This window comes from Leucoraja erinacea, chromosome 22, assembly GCF_028641065.1.
Source record: "Leucoraja erinacea ecotype New England chromosome 22, Leri_hhj_1, whole genome shotgun sequence".
Classification (NCBI taxonomy): Eukaryota; Metazoa; Chordata; class Chondrichthyes; order Rajiformes; family Rajidae; genus Leucoraja; species Leucoraja erinaceus.
Genome location: NC_073398.1, coordinates 3,800,397 through 3,819,474, shown reverse-complemented (window position 1 = coordinate 3,819,474; position 19,078 = coordinate 3,800,397). Strand labels below are relative to the sequence as shown.

The 19,078-nt window shown below is 46.3% G+C and overlaps 1 protein-coding gene across 3 annotated transcripts in view; it reads right to left on the bottom strand.

The window, feature by feature from the left end:
* cep83 (centrosomal protein 83) overlaps positions 1 to 19,078 on the bottom strand; it is a 47,473-nt gene that overhangs the window by 9,570 nt on the left and 18,825 nt on the right. For all 3 annotated transcript variants that reach the window (XM_055652790.1, XM_055652791.1, XM_055652792.1), the window contains 7 exons: positions 12,036 to 12,287; positions 9,659 to 9,790; positions 8,325 to 8,439; positions 4,593 to 4,737; positions 3,094 to 3,243; positions 1,964 to 2,039; positions 585 to 742 (listed from right to left, as the gene is read on the bottom strand). In XM_055652790.1, coding sequence (XP_055508765.1) covers positions 585 to 742; positions 1,964 to 2,039; positions 3,094 to 3,243; positions 4,593 to 4,737; positions 8,325 to 8,439; positions 9,659 to 9,790; positions 12,036 to 12,287 — 1,028 coding nt within the window. The remainder of the gene's footprint in view (positions 1 to 584; positions 743 to 1,963; positions 2,040 to 3,093; positions 3,244 to 4,592; positions 4,738 to 8,324; positions 8,440 to 9,658; positions 9,791 to 12,035; positions 12,288 to 19,078) is intronic.

Genomic DNA, 19,078 nt, shown 5'->3' with positions numbered 1-19,078 from the left:
TTATCTCCCATAACAGGCAGTCGGGCCCTCCACATCGGGGTGATCAAGCTCCCGCATCGGGGGGGGAATCTCAGGTCCCCGTGCCAGATGATCAGACTCCCGAGTCAGGGCTGGTCGAACCTCCTGCGGCTTGGAGCTTCCCGACATCAGTCTATATCTGAGACTGCGAGCTCCTGGATGGTGAAATCCGCAGGCTGCGGTTGGAGCTTCGATCCCAGGCAAGCGGTCGCAGGCTCCGCTGGTAAGTCCACGGTTCCGCGTTGGGGCTCAAAGCCAGTCTCGAGCAAGGCCGCCAGCTCCATGATGTTAGGCCGCAGAGCGACCGGAAATACGATCCGGAAAACAATCGCATCTCCAGCAAGGTAAGAGATTGAAAAAAGTTTCCCCTGACCTCCTCCCCCACCCCCCACATAAAACAAACCAGAAAACATTAACACATAACAAAAAAGACGAAAAGACAGACAGACTGTTGTCGAGGCTGCCATCGCTGACGGCATATTTACCACAGAATGGGGGAAAATATCAAAGCGGAAGAGCTAAATTGCTGAAATAGAAAAATGACTCTTAGGGAAGCAGCATCTTACTTCTCAGCTTCCTGCTGTGCTCGCTCTGCTTGGCTTCTTCCATTACGAACTTCCTCCTTTAAGCGGTCAAGCATTTCTCGTAGTTTTTTATTGTTCTCCAGTGAATCATTTTCTGACTGTGTCGCCGTGTTAACCTGGATCTGCAGTTCACCGATTTGCTTCAGTTGGGTGGCGGTGGGGAGGGTAAGATGCAAAAGAGGAAATTTTAAATTTAGTTCCCGTTGAAAGTGAAATCTCATTTTGTATTTTAGTTTAGTTTAGAGATGCAGCGCGGAGACAGGCCCTTTGGCCCATCGACCGGCGATCCCCGCACATTAACACCATCCTACACACACTAAGAACAATTTACATTTATACCATTTAACCTCTGTCTTTGGATTGCGGGAAATAACCGTATGATCCCGGAGAAAACCCACGCAGATCACAGGGAGAACATACACACTCCGTACTGACAAACACCCGTAGTCATTATCAAACCCAGGTCTCTAGACTTGTATGGCAGTAGCTGTACCGCTGCGCCACCGTGCCGCACGTTTATTTTGCTAATTTTGAATTTAAATTTATAATTCATCATCTTTGCTGTACAGTTTTTAAGATTTGCTAAACCAACACACAGGCAACATAAAAAAGTCTCAATTTAAAATTTACAATCAAGATTAAAATATGGTTTAAATCCACAGAGAAATATGCATTATTGTAACAGAAATGTTGTTCATTATTCAAAATGTGTATTAGCATTTCATTAAGGGAGGAAAGCATGAAATATGTTCAAGCTATTTTACAAATAGTTACAGAGGATTTTTTGGGCTCTAAGAGAATTTAGAGACATCCATAGATAGACACAAAATGCTGGATCAACTCGGTGGGTTGGGCAGCAACTCGGTGGGTTGGGCAGCAACTCATTGAGCTGGGCAGCATCACTGGAGAAAAGGAATGTGAAATTTCGGGTCAGAATCCTTCTTCAGATCTGACCCGAAATGTCACCTGGTCCTTTTCTACAGCGATGCTACCTGGCCCACTGAGTTGCTCTCCATTTAGTGTCTACCTTCGGTATAAATCAGCATCAGCAGTTTCTTCCTACACTTAGAGACATCCATAAAATATTCAAGAAGGAACTGCAGATGCTGGACAATCGAAGGTAGACAAAATTGCTGGAGAAACTCAGTGGGTGTGGCAGCATCTATGGAGCGAAGGAAATAGGCAACGTTTAGGGCCGAAACGTTGCCTCTTTCCATCGTTCCATAAATGCTGCCGCACCCGCTGAGTTTCTCCAGCAATTTTGTCTACCTAGAGACATCTATAGTCTGCTGCAAAGTGCTGCAGAGTTAGAGGTGTTCTGATTAGAAAATAATATTTTCAGAGAGCATTCAATAGAGTACCTGTCTTAGTTCATCATTGTCATTCCTTGCGTTCCCAAGTTCTTCAATCTGATGTATGTGCTGTTGAAGCTTAGACCTGCAGCATAAAGTAACAATATGTACACTTTGCTGGCTCTTTCTATTCAAGTCCAGTGAACAAACGTTTAGTGGGTCACATGGCTGAAGTTTACTGTACTCTTCCATTCTCGAGAACACTTTACCTTTCAACTTCTCAACATTCCACATTCCTAATTCAGTTTAAAACCATTGTTTGCACTTTTGCCCTGCCCGGTTTCTCACTGAGAAAAGTCCTTTCCCCGTTCAGCTTCTGCTATATTACCTTATCTCCAGAGTTCAGCTTTCACTTCATCTTATTATGCCTTTTTCCAAAGTTCACAACCACCCTCAATCAGTGCCTCCAGACAAATTTGCCTATCATTTGACTTTGCTATCTCACATGGACTCTCTCTTCCCATCATATCAATTACAGGCAAGGCCAACTGCAAAAAACGATATTATTATTTGTTATTTGCACTATATTTGGTGTATATTGAACTTTTTCTTTTTTTCCCATTATATACAACGTTTACATATTCACATATTCTGTTGTGCTGCAGCAAGTAAGAATTTCATTGTTCCATCCGGGACATATGACAATAAAACACTCTTGACTCAATTCCCTCTCTTGTGTCAAAGTTAGATACAGAATGCTGAAGTAACTCACCGGGACAGGCAGCAGCTCTGGAGAGAAGGAATGGGTGACGTTTTGGGTCGAGACCCCTCTTCAGAGTTCTCCTTCCCATGTACCACTCTTAACTCTTATCCCTTCCCCCAAACAAACCCCCAAGCCTGCTTTTCTTTCTGTTGTACTTGAAGAAAGTTCTCTATCCCAAGTAATTTGCAACAGTACTTCCCCATTTCCATCTCTCAAAGGCACATAGGGAATCCTATTTCAACACGAGGCTAGGTCAAAAAGAGCGTTTGATGGATAGTGTCTAATAGGGGAAAAAATAAGTATTTCTCCGCCTTGAGATGTACCCCAAAAACATAAAAATCGTTAAGCTGTTATAAAATGTGCAAGGCATTTTCACGATAACTAAGAGAAGTGCGTAAAATAAAAGTCAAGATGTACACCAAACTCTGGTTCAAACCTGAGGTTGAGGACCTCCCTCTTGGATGCCTCCTCTTCTAACAGTACGGCATGCATCTTCTCTCCCAAATGATCCTTTTCAGCCTGCCACGTTATATCCTGTTCAGCCTTCAGCTTCTCCAGGTCAGCCATTTTATTTTCTATTTCCAATCTTCGAATAAATAAATGCTTTGATTACTTTTCAACAAAGAAAATCTGGCAGGTTATCAGTGTACAAGTAAAGTCTCCATGGATGAAATTGGACTTGGGTGAGAAGAAAATCGAATATTGGTTTGTTTGATTGACTTTGATTCCACTGGTCTCAATATATGTATCGGGCATAGCAAGTAACAAGGAGAAAGAACAACTAAATCTTCCTAGGTCCTGCCTTCATCCTCTCCCACTTTGGAATGATGACCAGGGGAAGGACATTTAGAAAAATAATCTCAATGTTTTGAAAGAAGAGTCATGAACCTTCTATTGCAGAAATTATAATAAAAGGTACACAAAAAAGCTGGAGAAACTCAGCGGGTGCAGCAGCATCTATGGAGCGAAGGAAATAGGCAACGTTTCGGCCCAAAACCCTTCTTCAGACTCAATAATAAAATGCATTGATAGAGTATTGCAGGATATCTACAAGATCTATATCTTCAATGGATGACTTTGGAGCAATGGTTATTATTATTATTAAAAAAGAAAACTTGGCAGTTCTTGGGATCATAACATCATAAGTGATAGTAGATTTAGGCCATTCGGCCCATCAAGTCTTCTCCGCCATTCAATCATGGCTGATCTATCTCTCCTTGCTGTTGTGAATAGCAAGATCCCAAAACATAAATGGTCTGATCAACTTTTTTGTTGACTGAAGGACCGGGGAACTGTCTCAACATGTAGACATGAATCATGTTTAAAATCTCAACTCAAGATACTAGCTTTGATAGCACTCCAGTACTATATGTTTAAGTCCACAATGGATGTATTGTCATTATCTATTGACTCGAGAGAGAGAGAGGATCACCAGCTCTGTTAGCCTGACTTCTGTTGTACGGCTATTGCACATTGGTATATTCCAGGCCAAGTGTTCGTGTACAAATGCAATTAAAATTGCCTCCCCCAATTGTTTAAGGGAAGGTAATTTAACTTATTAAGTAATTTACACCTAGTCAATAGGAAAATTAACATTATTAGAAAGACCACTCTTTACCAACAACAATAGTTAACCCTTGTTTTAACAGACCCATTCATAACAGGCGACAGACACAAAAAACTGGGGTAACACAGCGGGTCAGGCAGCATCTCTGGAGAAAAGGAATAGGTGACGTTTTCGGGTCGAGACCCTTCTTCAGACTAAGAGTCCAGGATTCATAATGGATTTTGGTTATAGTGAAGAGACCTGGTGAGAAAATGGTCTTTGACCACTAGCTCCGGGATACATGGAGTTGGATTTCAAGAATACCAAATGTGTTCGATGAAAAGAAATGGCGCTCACTATGCTCACAAAGTTTTAAGAAGAATACACACTTTTCACTCTGCAACGCTGCAAGTTTCTGGAAATCTTCCTCTTTAGCCGCCTGAACCTTCCGAATCAGCTCTCTTTCTTTTGCTGCCATAAGCTCTTTGTGTCTTTCAATGTTGGCCTTCAAAATTTCATTATCTGATTCTAAACCTGTTGGGCAAAAACAAAAATGAATGCTTAAACATTGTTCATATGTTCATCAATCTAATAATAGAGATATCTAGAATGGAAATAAAAACCCAAATAGAATATATATACACACATATTTCATATTTATACATATAATAAAATGTGTTTGTGTGTGTGTGTGTGTGTACATACACACACAAACCTATATATATATATATATATATAAACACACGCGCACACACACACACACACACACACATATATATATATATATATATATATACGTACACACATATATATATATCTATCTATCTATCTATAATATTAAAACTCTGTGGCTGGCTGGCTGTGTGTCTGTGTGTGTTTCTGCCTGACTTGTGGGGGCCAGCCTTTGATTCGTTGCTACGCCAACACCAGACCCACAAACGACCAGATTTTTTCCATTTCGGTAGAGATTTCACTTTTCATTCCAAGTATCCACTCCTCATTAAATTTCATCATGTTTATGTACACATTTTTAATAAAATCCTTCTTCCCCCCCACTCACTCATTTTGTCGCCTCCTGCTGGCCAGCGACCATAACGGCAGCTGGCGCCCGCCTCTTGCCACAAAGATGCCATTTAAAAACAGCCGCACCGCTGAGTCCTGAACGGCTTGAGTTGGAGGACCACGTCTCCCGTGGGGGCTACGGGTAGGGAACGGCTGCGTTGGGGGAGCAGACCCAACGGGTCTGCACTTGGTCTAGTATATTACTAAATCTCTGATCTTGACCGCTTTTGGCCCACTGTGCTGCGATTTCCGACAGAACCCCGCCACCTACGGCCGTCATTTTTGGCCACCTCGCTCAGAGCCCCCCTCCGCCTTACGGGTGCGGAGGATTTTTCCCATCTATGACAAATCAGAGTAGTAATGTTTTTTAAAAATTCACCATTCTCTCTGCTGCCCCTGCTGGAGGGAGGGGGAGGGACTATAAAACAGAAAGTGGTGTGCCTCACTCAGTCTCTGCAAGATGGATGAAGCCAAGGGTCACGTCTCTCTAAGCTCTGAATAACACTGAACAAATGTCTACACAACTGTGGGTACCCTTAATGTGGTTTGAAAATGAAAATATGGTTTGTTAGAAGTAAAACGGCACTGCCTGCAAATGGTTGTTTGGGTGCTTTGGCTTGAAGTTGAAAGGCACTACTTACTGCAAATGGTGGCTTGGGTGCTTTGCTTGAAATTGAAAGTCACTACTTACTGCAAATGGTGGCTTGGGTGCTTTGGCTTGAAGTTGAAAGTCACTACTTACTGCAAATGGTGGCTTGGGTGCTTTGGCTTGAAGTTGAAAGGCACTACTTATTGCAAATGGTGGCGGGTGATTTGGCTTGAAGTTGAAAGGCATTACTTACTGCAAATGGTGGCGTGCGTGCATTGGCTTGAAGTTGAAAGTCACTACTTACAGCAAATGGTGTAATGAAGTTGAAAGGCACTACTTACTGCAAATGGTGGCTTGGGTGCTTTGGCTTGAAGTTGAAAGGCACTAATGCAAATGCACTTACTTCCTGTTTGCACTGTATATTGATTTTAGATAAAATGCTACCACTTACGGCTGTGATTTTTGGCCATCGTACACAGTCCCCCCTCCGCTGAGCAGGTGCAGAGAATTCTTAGTGTTATTAGTGTTTAAAAAATGTTGAGAATCTCTCTCCCGTCAATCACGCCCTGAAAGACACAGCTTTTCCGGTGGGAGGGGGAGGGGTTATAAAATCCGGAAGTGTGGGCGTGGCTCAGTCTCTGCATGATGGGGAGGGAGAGGTCATGACTCTGAGCTGTGAATCAACTGAACACACTGAATGTCTACTGAACTGTGAGTTTGGTGTTTTGTGTGGCTTTATGGTGGTTTCACTCTGCATGAAATGGTATGAAGCTGCATTTGAATTTGGTGGCCTTGGATCCTGCTTGAAGTGGAATGAAACTACACTTGAATTTGGCAGACTTGCACCCTGCTTGAAATGGTAGGAACATGGATTTGAATTTGATGGCTTTGCACCCTGCTTGAAATGGACTCATGAGTCAACTGCCAGCTCATCAGCCATGAGTGAGCTGCCAGCAGATGAGGCTTGAGGGACTGAGCTGCCACCCCAAGAACCCATACCAGCGCTCCAGAAAGCACCCCCCCCACTGGCCACCAATATTGGAATTGGTGGAGAGGTGGAATATTGTGTCGGGGGACCAGCCCTCCCGTGTGAACATGGGACCCAATGGGTCCCACTTAGTCTAGTATATATATATATATGATGGAATTGGAGATGCTGGTTTAAACCAAAGATAGACACAAAAATTGGTGGAAGGGAATAGATGATGTTTCGGGTCGAGACCCTACTTCCGATCTGGAGAATAAGAATAGGTGATGTTTCAGTCTGCAGTTTTGGGTATTTATATCATCTACGTTAGCAATGGTTGTAGTTCAGTAATTTCACTTGCATAACCCTAACACATACTGTTGGAACTGGAATCACTGCACACTGGTAGTGGATGTTTCCTTACTTGTACCATCACTATTGTTCTGGTAGGGTTTATCCTGGTCAGTCACTTCAACATTTAACACAGGGCCAGCTTCAGTAAACATGCTGACTTCCCATCTTCTCACTCAACAGTGCCATGCTTAATCTGGGTAAGGCCAATATATCTCTACCCCTCTTCTCACCCTCACCCCCCCCCTCCCCCCCGCCACCTCCTTCACCTGCAACCATCTGCCCACCAATTGCTCCTTATTCGAATTCCCCCTTACCTGTCAGCCCTTGCCTCCCCCTCCCCTCTTTATACTGGCCACCACCACTTTACACTCTCAATCCTGATCTTGACCCAAAATGTGGATGTTCCCCGTGTCTCCACAGATGTTGCCTGATCCACTAAGTTCCTTCAGTAATTTGTTTTTTATTGCCTTAGTTAATTCCACTCTTGGATAACTTTCTCCACTTCCCTCTTGGGAAATCTGACATAATGGTGTCTCCCTTATGAATTAATCTATCATATTCCCTGCCCACTAACCCAAACTAAACATAACCATTTCAAACATGGTTAAGAAAGAACTGCAGATGATATAAAAATCAAAGGTAGACAAAAATGCTGGAGAAACTCAGCGGGTGCATGGTGGTCTTTTTAAACCCTGAGCTCAGCTATATGCTTTCCATCATAAAGGCTAAAAGATGTCCATCAACCCCTGTGCAGCTGAAACCCATGAAGAGCCATCACCTCTAAACGATTGCAATCCTCTTGGCAATCTCCCACTCTATATTAACTAAATGTTGTTCAAAACTGTTGCATGTATTCTGTCGGGCAATCTTGTTCTTGATGACTAGATTGGTTCTCTCAACACCAGCACTCTTTGCGCTCTCCTTTAAAATATCTTCATGCAAGTGGCAGCAACATCAGGAGATGTAAAACAGTTACCATTTCAACAATACCACCCAAAGCCACCATATTTCAGAATTTTTTTTTTTTTTTTTGCATTTTCATGAACAACTTAGTAATACGTGTCAGTGTTCAGGATCTTTATAATATCCTCACCAGGAAATATATAGCAACATATAGTTTCTAAATCAAAGAGAATTCAAGAAGGATACCATTCATTAGGCTTTGCATCTTATCTCTTTCTCTCTCAACTTCCCCTTTGGATCTCGCCGCATCTAGTTTGACGTTTGTAACTTCTAGCTTATAGGCATGTTTACATTCTTCTAGCTGTAATGAGAAGAAAATAATTTAGGGTCCACCACCCTTCCCATTTAAACAGTAGCCATTGTAGTTAGTGCCTGATAAAATGCAAATCATTAACAGCAAAACAATCAAAATTCCCTCATGACCAAATAAAAATCAGTTAGTGTACTGTTCACTGTGGTACTAAGCGTTGCAAACAGCAATGATACATCTTAGAAAGACACAAAAAGCTGGAGTAACTCAGCGGGTCGGACAACATCTCTGGAGAAAAGGAACAGGTGACATTTCGGGTCGAGACCTTTCTTTAGACTGAGAGTCAGGGATTCATAATGGATTTTGGTTATAGCGGAAAAAGAAACGAGATATGTAGATGGTGATGTAGAGAGATATAGAACAAATGAATGAAATGAATGAATGTGCAAAAAAGTAACAATGATACAGGCCATGGTTAGCTGTGGCTTAGGTGAGAACGAGTGCAGAGAATGAGACTCAACATCCTATGTATGGTTTGCATCTTATCACAGTGAACGTGGCTTTGACAATGCCATTACTTTAATCGTGCTTTAAATACTGTTCAATCTACACAAGAAAATGGGCGGGAGATTTCAATGACATCACAAACTAGTGATCACAGGAGCAGAGGAAGAAATCTGGAGGACATCAGGAATTTGCAGTTCATATTAACTTGCTAACTAAACAACAGGTTAATTAGAATCTGAGGGGCAACTTTGTCACATAAAGGGTGGTGGGTGTATGGAACAAGCTGCCAGAGGAGGTAGTTGTGGCAGGGACTATCCCAACGTTTAAGAAACAGTTAGACAGGTACATGGATAGGACAGGTTTGGAGGGATATGAGCCAAACGCAGACATAGGACTAGCGTAGCTGGAACATGTTGGCCAGTGTGGGCAAGTTGGGCCAAAGGGCCTGTTTCCACGCTGTATGACTCCATACATCCAAATATGCCAAAGGAAAAATAGTTTTTTTATTCCAATTCAAAGATGACAAAGTACAGCTTTAAATTTTGTTCCTAAAGTGGTTTTAAGACATGCAAAACTGGTGTGGAACTTCATATGGAAAAAAAATAAAATTTTAATATCAGAAGGCTTTTATCTATCCGTCACTTACAGTAATGTTAATGTGATAAATGGAACAAATACGAGTTATAATTGCTGAATAAATGCCTGGTACAATTGTTTAAATACTCCAGAGAATCAGATGTAGACATTTTATTTTCTGACTCACTTTGACCGACAAAGCATTGACTTCCCGCTCAGCTTTGTGCAACTTGGTGGTCAACTGTGTGTTCTGCTCAAGAACCAGCTGCAGCTCCTTCTCCAAACGCTCAAGATGCATTTTTAGCGATTGCTTCTCTGCCTGTGAACAAAACAAAACACTGCAAATTGCACCCTTCATATAAAGCTAACCACCAACAACACATGAATAGTTTGAAATGTAGACCTGTGGTCAGACCCCTTATCCCATGGCAAGTAAATGTTCCACTGTGTTTCATTTTGCCAGACCAAAGCTTTCAACGGCATGTCAGAATTAGATGTCATTATTTATATCCTTTCACAGTCTCAAAGCTTTAGTTATGGTTAAAGATAATGGAATAGTTATGAATTTTGGTGGGACGTCCAAATGTGGTCTGTCCGTTTCCCTCCACAGATGCTGCCTGACCCGCTGCGCTCCTCCAGCACTTTATTTTTTGCTCAACAGTCCAACATCTGTAATCTCTTGTGTCTACGGTCCATTGCCTTGGCTCTGTCCTGAAGGCAGTGGCTCAAATACTCACACTCACTCGTCCCTGGCCTATTGACAGCCCCGATCCCGACAGTGAAGCCCAGACACAGAAGGTGCGCGGCTGTGCCCGCGGCTTTGCTCAGGAAGCGGTACAGCCAGAACTTGACGCTTGGCCCTGCTCGGGCACACGGCCCCGCACGGGCACTCGGCCCAGCTCGGCAGCTCCGCAATTGCGGCCGCCAACGCAGGCCTCCTTGGGTCACCACGCCTGGGCTCCTCGTGCCCGGGAGGTACCGGAAATGAAGGAAATCTGCAAGATGGATGACTACGGAAACAAAAATATGCCTGCGGATGATTTTGGGTTACGGCCGCATTAGGTTGCCGACCCCTGGTGTAAAGAATTAAGAACAGACCCAAAGGAGATAATTTAACTTTTTTCATTGGTCATTCAAAATCTCATAAAATTCAAACATTGTCTGTGTAACTGCAAGAACCTGCACATTCTGGGCAGCATGGATCATTGCAGGGGGCGGCATGGTGGCAGAGTGGTAGAGTTACTGTCTTACAGCGCCAGAGACCCGGGTTTGATCCTGACTACTGGTACTGTCTGTACGTAGTTTGTACGTTCTTTCTGTGACCTGCATGCGTTTTCTCCAGGATCTCTGGTTTCCACCCACACTTCAAAGGCGTACATGTTTGTAGGTTAATTGGCTTGATATAATTGTAAATTGTCCCTAGTGTGTGTAGGATAAGTGCGCGGGGATCGCTGGTCGGCGCGGACTCGGTAGGCCGAAGGGCCTGTTTCCGTACTGTATCTCTAAACTGAAATAAATTAAACAATTCAGGGTAGCATGGATCATTGTATGGGCAGAAAGGCCTAGTGAAAACAGAGATGGCTCAGATATTTACCTTATTGGTAACTTCTGGAGATACCTTCAAAGCTATCACTGCAATAAGCAAAGTGACTTCCTTATTTCACTGCTGATTCATACACTAAACATTAAGCAGTACAGATAATATACAGAAGAGGCAGGGCTATGCAAAAATCAGAAGTACGCAAACCAACAAGTCATTACGGTTATGGATAGATGTCCTTTCACTATAGGCAGGCATTTGGTAAAGATATTGGTCGTGCTTCACTACTTGCAGTAATAGATTTCAAACTACTTTTGGAAAATCCTCTGTTTATTATGGGAAGCATGAAGGTTTTATTGGCCCAATGTTTGACATTGGAATCGGGGCAGCGATGATGTGATCCTCTCTAGAGTTGAGGACCTTTCACACCATCTCAAGTCAAGGAGCTTTTAGGTTCTAATCATCTCAGGGATTACAATCAATGCAACTGGCCTGCAGTTCGGCAACTCGTGTCGCTGGAGCAGGAGGCTAATTGCTGGAACCTTAGCAATGCAATTCTTTATGTGCGATTGTATACACTGTAAATGGCTGGATTGTAATCATGTATTGTCTTTCTGCTGACTGGATTAGCTGGCAGCTTTTCACTGTACCTCAGTGCACGTGGCAATAAACTAAACTGAACTGAACTTTAGCAATATAGTGGTGTTCGCAGTTGTAGCATAACAAATTCACGAGTTCACGTTATAGGAGTAGAATTAGGCCATTCTGCCCATCGAGTCTAGTCTGCCATTCAATCATGGCTGATTTCTGCCTAATCCCATTTTCCTGCCTTCTCCCCATAACCCTTGACACCCATTCTAATCAAGAAAATGTCTATCTCTGCCTTAAAAATATCCGCTGACATTGCCTCCACGGCCCTCTGTGGCAATGAGTTCTGCAGATTAACTACCCTCTGACGAAATAATGAAATTTGAATAAACTGGTCACGAGTGCTTCCATACGATGATGTAAAAAAAAAGCTTACCTCCAAAGATTTGATGGCACTTTGAAATTCAGCCAACTGTCTCAGTTGAATTCTCTGCACGCTCTCAGCTTGTGCACCGGAATTCTCTCTCTGAGCCCGGAGCTCTGCCACCTCAGATTCCAGACACTTGACTTTCTGACAGTGTTGGGCTTTTTCCCTCAAGAGCGCTTCGACGCGTTTACTATCTCTTGAGGGGTCAATACTCATTATCTGGTCGTGCAGAGCTTGTTTGTCAACTTCCAACCTAGCAATCTACCACAAGAAAGAATAAAAACCCAGAGATAACGACCTATTTTTACAGCGTTGACCACGTATAGAAGCACTAGACCAAGTGGGACTCGTTGGGTCTCGTTCCCTCAATGCGCAATTGCGGGGGAGGGGGCCTGTGGTGTCACACACACATTAACCACCCCCCACACACGTGGGGGGGGGGGGGGGGGGGGGTGGGGGGGGGAAAGGGAGGGAGAGGGGGGAAGGAGGGGGGGGGGGAGGGGGGAGTGGAGGGGAGAGTGGGGGGAAAGGGAGGGAGGTGGAGGGGGGAGGTGGAGGGGGGGGGGTGGAGGGAGGTGGAGGGAGGGGGGATGGAGGGGGGGAAAGAGAGGAGGGGATAGGGGGGAATGGGGAGAGATAGGGGAGAGAGGGGGGAGAGTGGGAGGAGGGGAGAGAGGAGGGGGGAGAAGAGGAGGGGGGTGTGAGAGGAGGGGGGGAGAGAGGAGGGGGGGGGGGAGACGGGGGGGGAGAGAGGGGGGGGGAGAGAGGAGGGGGGGGAGAGGAGGGGGGAGAGAGGAGGGGGAGGGAGAGAGGAGGGGGAGAGAGGAGGGGGGGGAGAGAGGAGGGGGGGAGAGGGAGAGGGGGGAGAGAGAGGGGGGGGAGAGAGGAGGGGGGAGAGGGAGGAGGGTAGAGAGGGGGAAGGGGAAAGAGAGGGGGGGGGAAGGGGAGAAAGGAGGGGGGGGGAGAGGGGGAAGGGAGGGGGGTAGGGGGAGAGGAGGAGTGTGTGGGGGGGAGAGGACTCAATGGGGGGAAGAGGAGGGGAGCCGGGCAGGCGAGCGGGTTGCGCGGGCGGGCTGCTGGGCCCACGGCGAGCCGGCAGGAGGCGACCAAATGACTGTGGGTCGGGGGGCGGGGGGGGGGTCAGGGTGACGAGGGTAACTCGCACAGCGGGGGGAGAACAATGCAGAAGATCCATTGTGACGTCATTAGCTCGTTTATTTTCTCAGATATTTGAAATTTTTGAACATTTTCGTAAATAATGTATAATAATAATAATTAATAATAATAATAATAATAATAATAATAATAATAATAATAAAAAATAAATAACGCAAGAAATAATAGATGACATTTTCTGATAAGGCGATTTTTGACTTCACGGCGTAAATCTCTATCGGAATATGTAAAAACTTCACCGTTAGCGCGTCATGTTTTCAAGGAGATGTGAATCGCACACGAACATCACACAAATAAACAGATCAGAGTTTTATAAGAGTTAAAAAACTCAAAAGTTTTATGAGTTTTATAAGGGACCGTTGGGTCCCTGGTCCCCCAACGCAACCCGTTCCCCTTATTCCAGCACTCACTCATGGCCAACAACAGTGCAGGGGCTGCTCGTTTCGCCTTATTCAGCCTCCCTCATTTTTAAACTTAAAGAAAAAATGCTTTTGCACTTGTAGGGTGGGCAGAACTCGGTATACTTGGATAACAATGTTGGATAACAACATAACAATGTTGCAAGCTGGTTTAAGTACAGGGCTAAACACAGGGCGAAGCACGGCTAAGCAGTTATTTTTTCCAAGTTTCTGCACATTTGTGAACAGTTTCATAAATAACTCGGGAAATAATGCATTAAATTTTCAGATGAGGCTATTTTGGACATCATGGTGTAAATATCTATCGGAATATGTAAAATTTTCACCATTAGCGCTTCATGTTTTCGAGGAGATATGAAATGCAGACGAATAAATACACACACACAAATACACACACATCCAAGATCAGAGTTTTATAAGTATACTAGACCAAGTGCAGACCCGTTGGGTCTGTTTCCCCAACGCGCGTTTGCGGGGGGGGTGGGGGGCTGCGGCATCACACTCACAGGGGGGGGTGTGGGTGTGGTGGGGGGGGGACGGGAGGGTGCAGGAGGGTGAGGAGGGGGGGTGGGGGGGGAGGGGAGGGTGAGAAGAGGGGGAGGAGGGGGAAACGGGAGAGATTTGGGAGGGATAGGAGAGCGGGGTAGGGGGAGAGAGAGGGGGATGGGAAGGGGGAGGGGAGAGTGGGGAGTGGGAGGAGAGCGGGGAGGGGCATGAAGGGAGGGGGGGGGAGAGGGTAGGGGGTGGGAGAGTGGTAGCGGGGGAGTGGTGAAAGAGAGAGAGGGGGAAGGGGGTGGGGGGGGAGATGGGGGTGAAGAGGGGTGGGGGAGGGGTGGGAGGGGAGGAGGGAGGGAGGGGTGAGGAGAGAGGGGGGGGGGGGAGGAGGAGAAGAGAAGGGGAAAGGGAGGGGGGTGGGGGGGAGTGGGGTAGGGGGGGTGGGGGAAGAGGGACAGGGGTAGGGGGGGGCGGGGGGGAGAGATGGAGGGGGGTGGGGGGGGGAGAGAGAGGGAAGAGGGGTGGGGGAGAGGGATGGGGTTGGGAGGAGGTGGGAAAGAGAGGGAGAGGGGTGAGGAGAGGGAGATGAAGCAGGAGGAGGAGAGAGGGGTGGGGAGGGGAGGGGAGAAGAGGGGGGGGGAGGGAAGAGAGTTGTGGGGGAGGGAGGAGGGAGGGGAGGAATGAGATGGGGTAGGGAGGAGAGAGGGGGGGGAGAGGTGAGGTAGGGGGGGTGAGGGAGGAGAGAGAGGGATGGGGGAAAGGGGGGGAGAGATGTGTGGGGGAGGGGGAGGAGGGAGATGGGGTAGGGGAGGGAGTGGAGTGGAGGAGGGAGAGGGAGATGGAGATGGAGTAGGGGAGGGAGGGGGAAGAGTGTGGAGGGAGTGGAGAGGGGACAAGGGCCACATCTAACTCACTCTTAAATATAGCCAATGAACTGGCCTCAACTACCTTCTGTGGCAGAGAATTCCAGAGATTCATCAATCTCTGTGTGAAAAATGTTTTTCTCATCTCTGTCCTAAAAGATTTCCCCCTTATCCTTAAACTGTGACCCCTTGTTCTGGACTTCCCCAACATCGGGGAACAATCTTCCTGCATCTAGCCTGTCCAACCCCTTAAGAATTTTGTCAGTTTCTATAAGTTCCCCCCTCAATCTTTTAAATTCTAGCGAGTACAAGCCGAGTCTTTCTTCATATGAAAGTCCTGACATCCCAGGAATCAGTCTGGTTAACCTTCTCTGTACTCCCTCTATGGCAAGAATATCTTTGGCAAGGGAGATGGGGAGGGGGGAGGAGAGGGGGGTGGGGGAGGGGAAGAGAGAGGGAGGGGGAGAGGGAGAGTGGGGAGGGGGGGGGAGGGGAGGAGGGAGTTGGGGTAGAGGGGGGGGGGGGGGGGGGGGGGGGGGGGGGAGGGGGGTGGGGGGGGGAGAGGGACGTTGGTGGGGGACTGAAGGGGGGTGGGGGGAGGGGGGTGGGGGAGAGATGGAAGGGGTGGGGGAGGGAAGGGGGGGGAGAGGGAAGGGGGGTGGGGGAGAGAGGGATGGGGGTGGGAGGAGGAGGGGGGAGGAGAGGTAGAGGGGGGTGAGGAGAGGGAGATGGAGAAGGGGAGGAGAGAGGAATGGGGAGGGGGAGAGGTGAGGGATGTGATAGTGGAGGGAGGGGTAAGAGTGTGGATGGAGGGGGAGAGGGGTGTGGGGAGAGAGGGGAAATAGTGGGGAGGGAGAGTGGAAGGGGGAGGGGTAGGGACAGTCCATCTGTTCCCCATTCCCTTTCACCCCCAATCCTCTTTCTCTATTCCCACACACGTGATGATGCGCTTCGACACAGGCTGCAGTGGGGCTGGGGCTGGGGCTGCTGCAAAGGCATATGTAAATGTATCCATACCGATTGGACATCTGTGAGCATTGGGCATTGTGACATCACACGATGGAACGTTCACCAACATTCTATGGGTGAGAAGCAGTTTCCTTTTGAAATTTTGGGGGGGGGGAGAGGGGGGTGAGGGGGTGGGGGATTATTTATTTTATTAAAAATGTGTACATAAACACGACAAAATTTAATCAGGAGTGGATACTTAGAATGAAAAGTGAAATCTCTACTGAAATGGAAAAAATCTCAGCGATTCTTCGTCTGGTGTTGGCATAGCAACAAATCAAAGGCTGGCAGCCACAAGTCAGGCAGACACACACACACACACACACACTTATAAGATAGATAGATAGATAGATAGATAGATAGATAGATAGATAGATAGATAGATAGATATAAAGATGTGCAGCATATAAAAAAGGTCAAATGGTTAAGAAAGCGTTAGGTTTGACATAGCTGCAAAAATCTGATATACCCAGAGTTTAACACTGTGTGGGTTTGGGGTTGAGGTTAGCTAAGCGCTGTCAGTAATTTAAGTACACCGCAGTCACTGTCCAGCACCACCAGTGAACGGGACATGATACTGTAAGTAGTAATGCTGACTCACGTTGAGAAACTTGGAGGGCAGAAATTCAAGCAAGGTCCTGCTGTTAAACTTGTAAAACTCAATATCATTTGTTTCTCCCAGACCTCACTTGTAAAATATTGCGATCTCTGTGCCACAAATGGAAAATCACCATTTCCCTGCACTAGCAAATTAGAAAAGATGAATATTTGACCGGAAGTACTTTGAAAATGTCAAAAGACTACAAGCATGTCATTTTTATCATTCCCTTCCACCTATATGGAACAGTGTGTCCAATGATGTTATTCATTCTTACATATATTGTGGCATTATGGCGCAACGTTAGAGTTGCTGCCTTTCCACGCCAGAGACCCAGGTTCAACCCTGACTACGGGTGCTTTCTGTACAGAGTTAGTACATTCTCCCTGTGACCGCGTGGGTTTTCTCCGGGTGCTCCGGTTTCCTCACACTCCAAAGGCGTACAGGTTTGTAGGCTAATTGGCTTTGGTAAAAATTCGCTGATCAGCGGGACTCGGTGGGCTAAAGGGCCTGTGTCTGTGCTGTATCTCTAAAACTATTATTTAGTCTATTATTTACATACATATACATGCTCCCCCTGTGACTGTGTGGGTTTTATCCAGGTGCTCCGGTTTCCTCCCGCACCCCAATGACATATAGGTTTGTAGATTAATTGGCTTTGGTAAAAATTGTAAATTGTTCCGAGTGTGCAGGATAGTCCTAGTGTACGGGGTGATCGCTGGTCGGCGCAGACTCAGTGGGGCGAAGGGCCTATTTCCACGCTGAATCTCTAAAATCCCAAAGTATTGTATTGTATTGTATTCAAATTTATTGTCATTGTCTCAATTTGAGACAACGAAATGAATTTCCCTTACAGGCAGTATCATAAAAAAAATCACAAAAAAATAATAAAAATAAATAATAAATAAATAATACAACATATTAAAAATAAAATTGAAATTGAATTAAAAAATTTTAAAAAGCACAAACACAGAAAGTCCACGACACAACATAACATAAATGGCACCAAGGTGAGGAAGGCACCATAGTCCAGCCAGCCTCCCCTCCATGTTCATCCGTGGTCGGGGCCTTCCGAGCACCCACAGTCGCCGCCCCGGGTGGCCCGATGTTCAGGCCCTCACGCCGGGCTGATGGAACGCCGACGCCGATCCCCGACGGTGAACATCCTCCTCCTCAGCGGCCAGGACCTTCTGATCAGCCGCCTCCCGCTGCCGGGGTCTGCAGCTCCTGAGTCCACAGGCCGAGCCGGGCAGAGTCGCAGGACCCCGCGCTGTCCATCAGCGCCGCCCACGTTGGGAGCTCCGCAAACCGCAGCTCCAGGATGTTGGTGCAGCAGGTCCAGCACTCCGGGCTCCAGACGGCGACCCCCGGTAAGGCATCGCCAGCCCCGCGATGTTCCAGCGCTGTCCCGCCGCTGCTGGAGCTCCGGTCGATCCCGGCAGGAAAGGCCGCGCCAATCCAGGTAGGTAGGCCGCTGTGGGGGGAGGGGGGGGGGAGCGAGGACGCGACTCGAATAATAGTCGCGTCCTCACCAGGAAGCGGCCGAAGGACGGTATCCCCCGCACCGTGCCCTCTTCCCCCACATAAAAACACCAAAAAACACAAAAAAAACACACTTTAACATAACTAAATAAACAAAAAAACAAAAAGATACCGGGCTGTAGGTGGAGGCTGCTGGCACCAGCGCCACCGGAAGTACAATACAGGTGCATACAATAAAGGATTACTCCCATCTAGATGTCCACCCTCCTTCTTGTGCATCTATCAGTCTGGTGGAACAGGACGTAGCAAGGCATTGTGATAGAAAGGTCTGGCATCTTATCTATAATGCATGATGGAATACAGACTGACTAGACTGTGCAATCTCTCATTCAATTTAAACATCAGTCCACAGATGTTTGTGAAGAGGGTTTTGCAAAGCTCAACAGGAATATGAATGAATCTGCTGCATCCAAATTCAATGCCAAGGTTTATGCTGGGTTGTCTGACCAATTTGATTCTTTTTCTACTTGAACCTGGCAGTTATGGTACACCTGGATCAACCTCATTGTTTTGCCTCTGAACATAAGTGTCTCAGCCATCAACATTTTGATTTCTGCCTGAGGCTCCAACTCGTCACTGGAACTCTTCTGACTTAACTGACTGCACGTGTCATGGTCTGCAGGAGAACCTCTGCATCTCTGCCTTTGCAGAATGAGCAAAGTAACCACAGATCAAAATAATGCAAGGCCTATTCCTCTGCATTCAAGACCTCGGACCTCATGTGCAATAGAGTTTAGCAGTCGAGGTCCTTGCATAATCTCACTGCACAGTACCAATTTCCTCTGCAGGTCATTAAAGTTTCTAAGTCAAAGTCTTTACGATTTCCCGCCCATTTCATCTCTTTTTTTACTTTAAATAGAAAGAACCACAAGGTTCAAACATTTTATGACCCTCCCTCTATAATATGCATGATATAATATGCATTACTGCACAGATCAGCTGCATTAATTG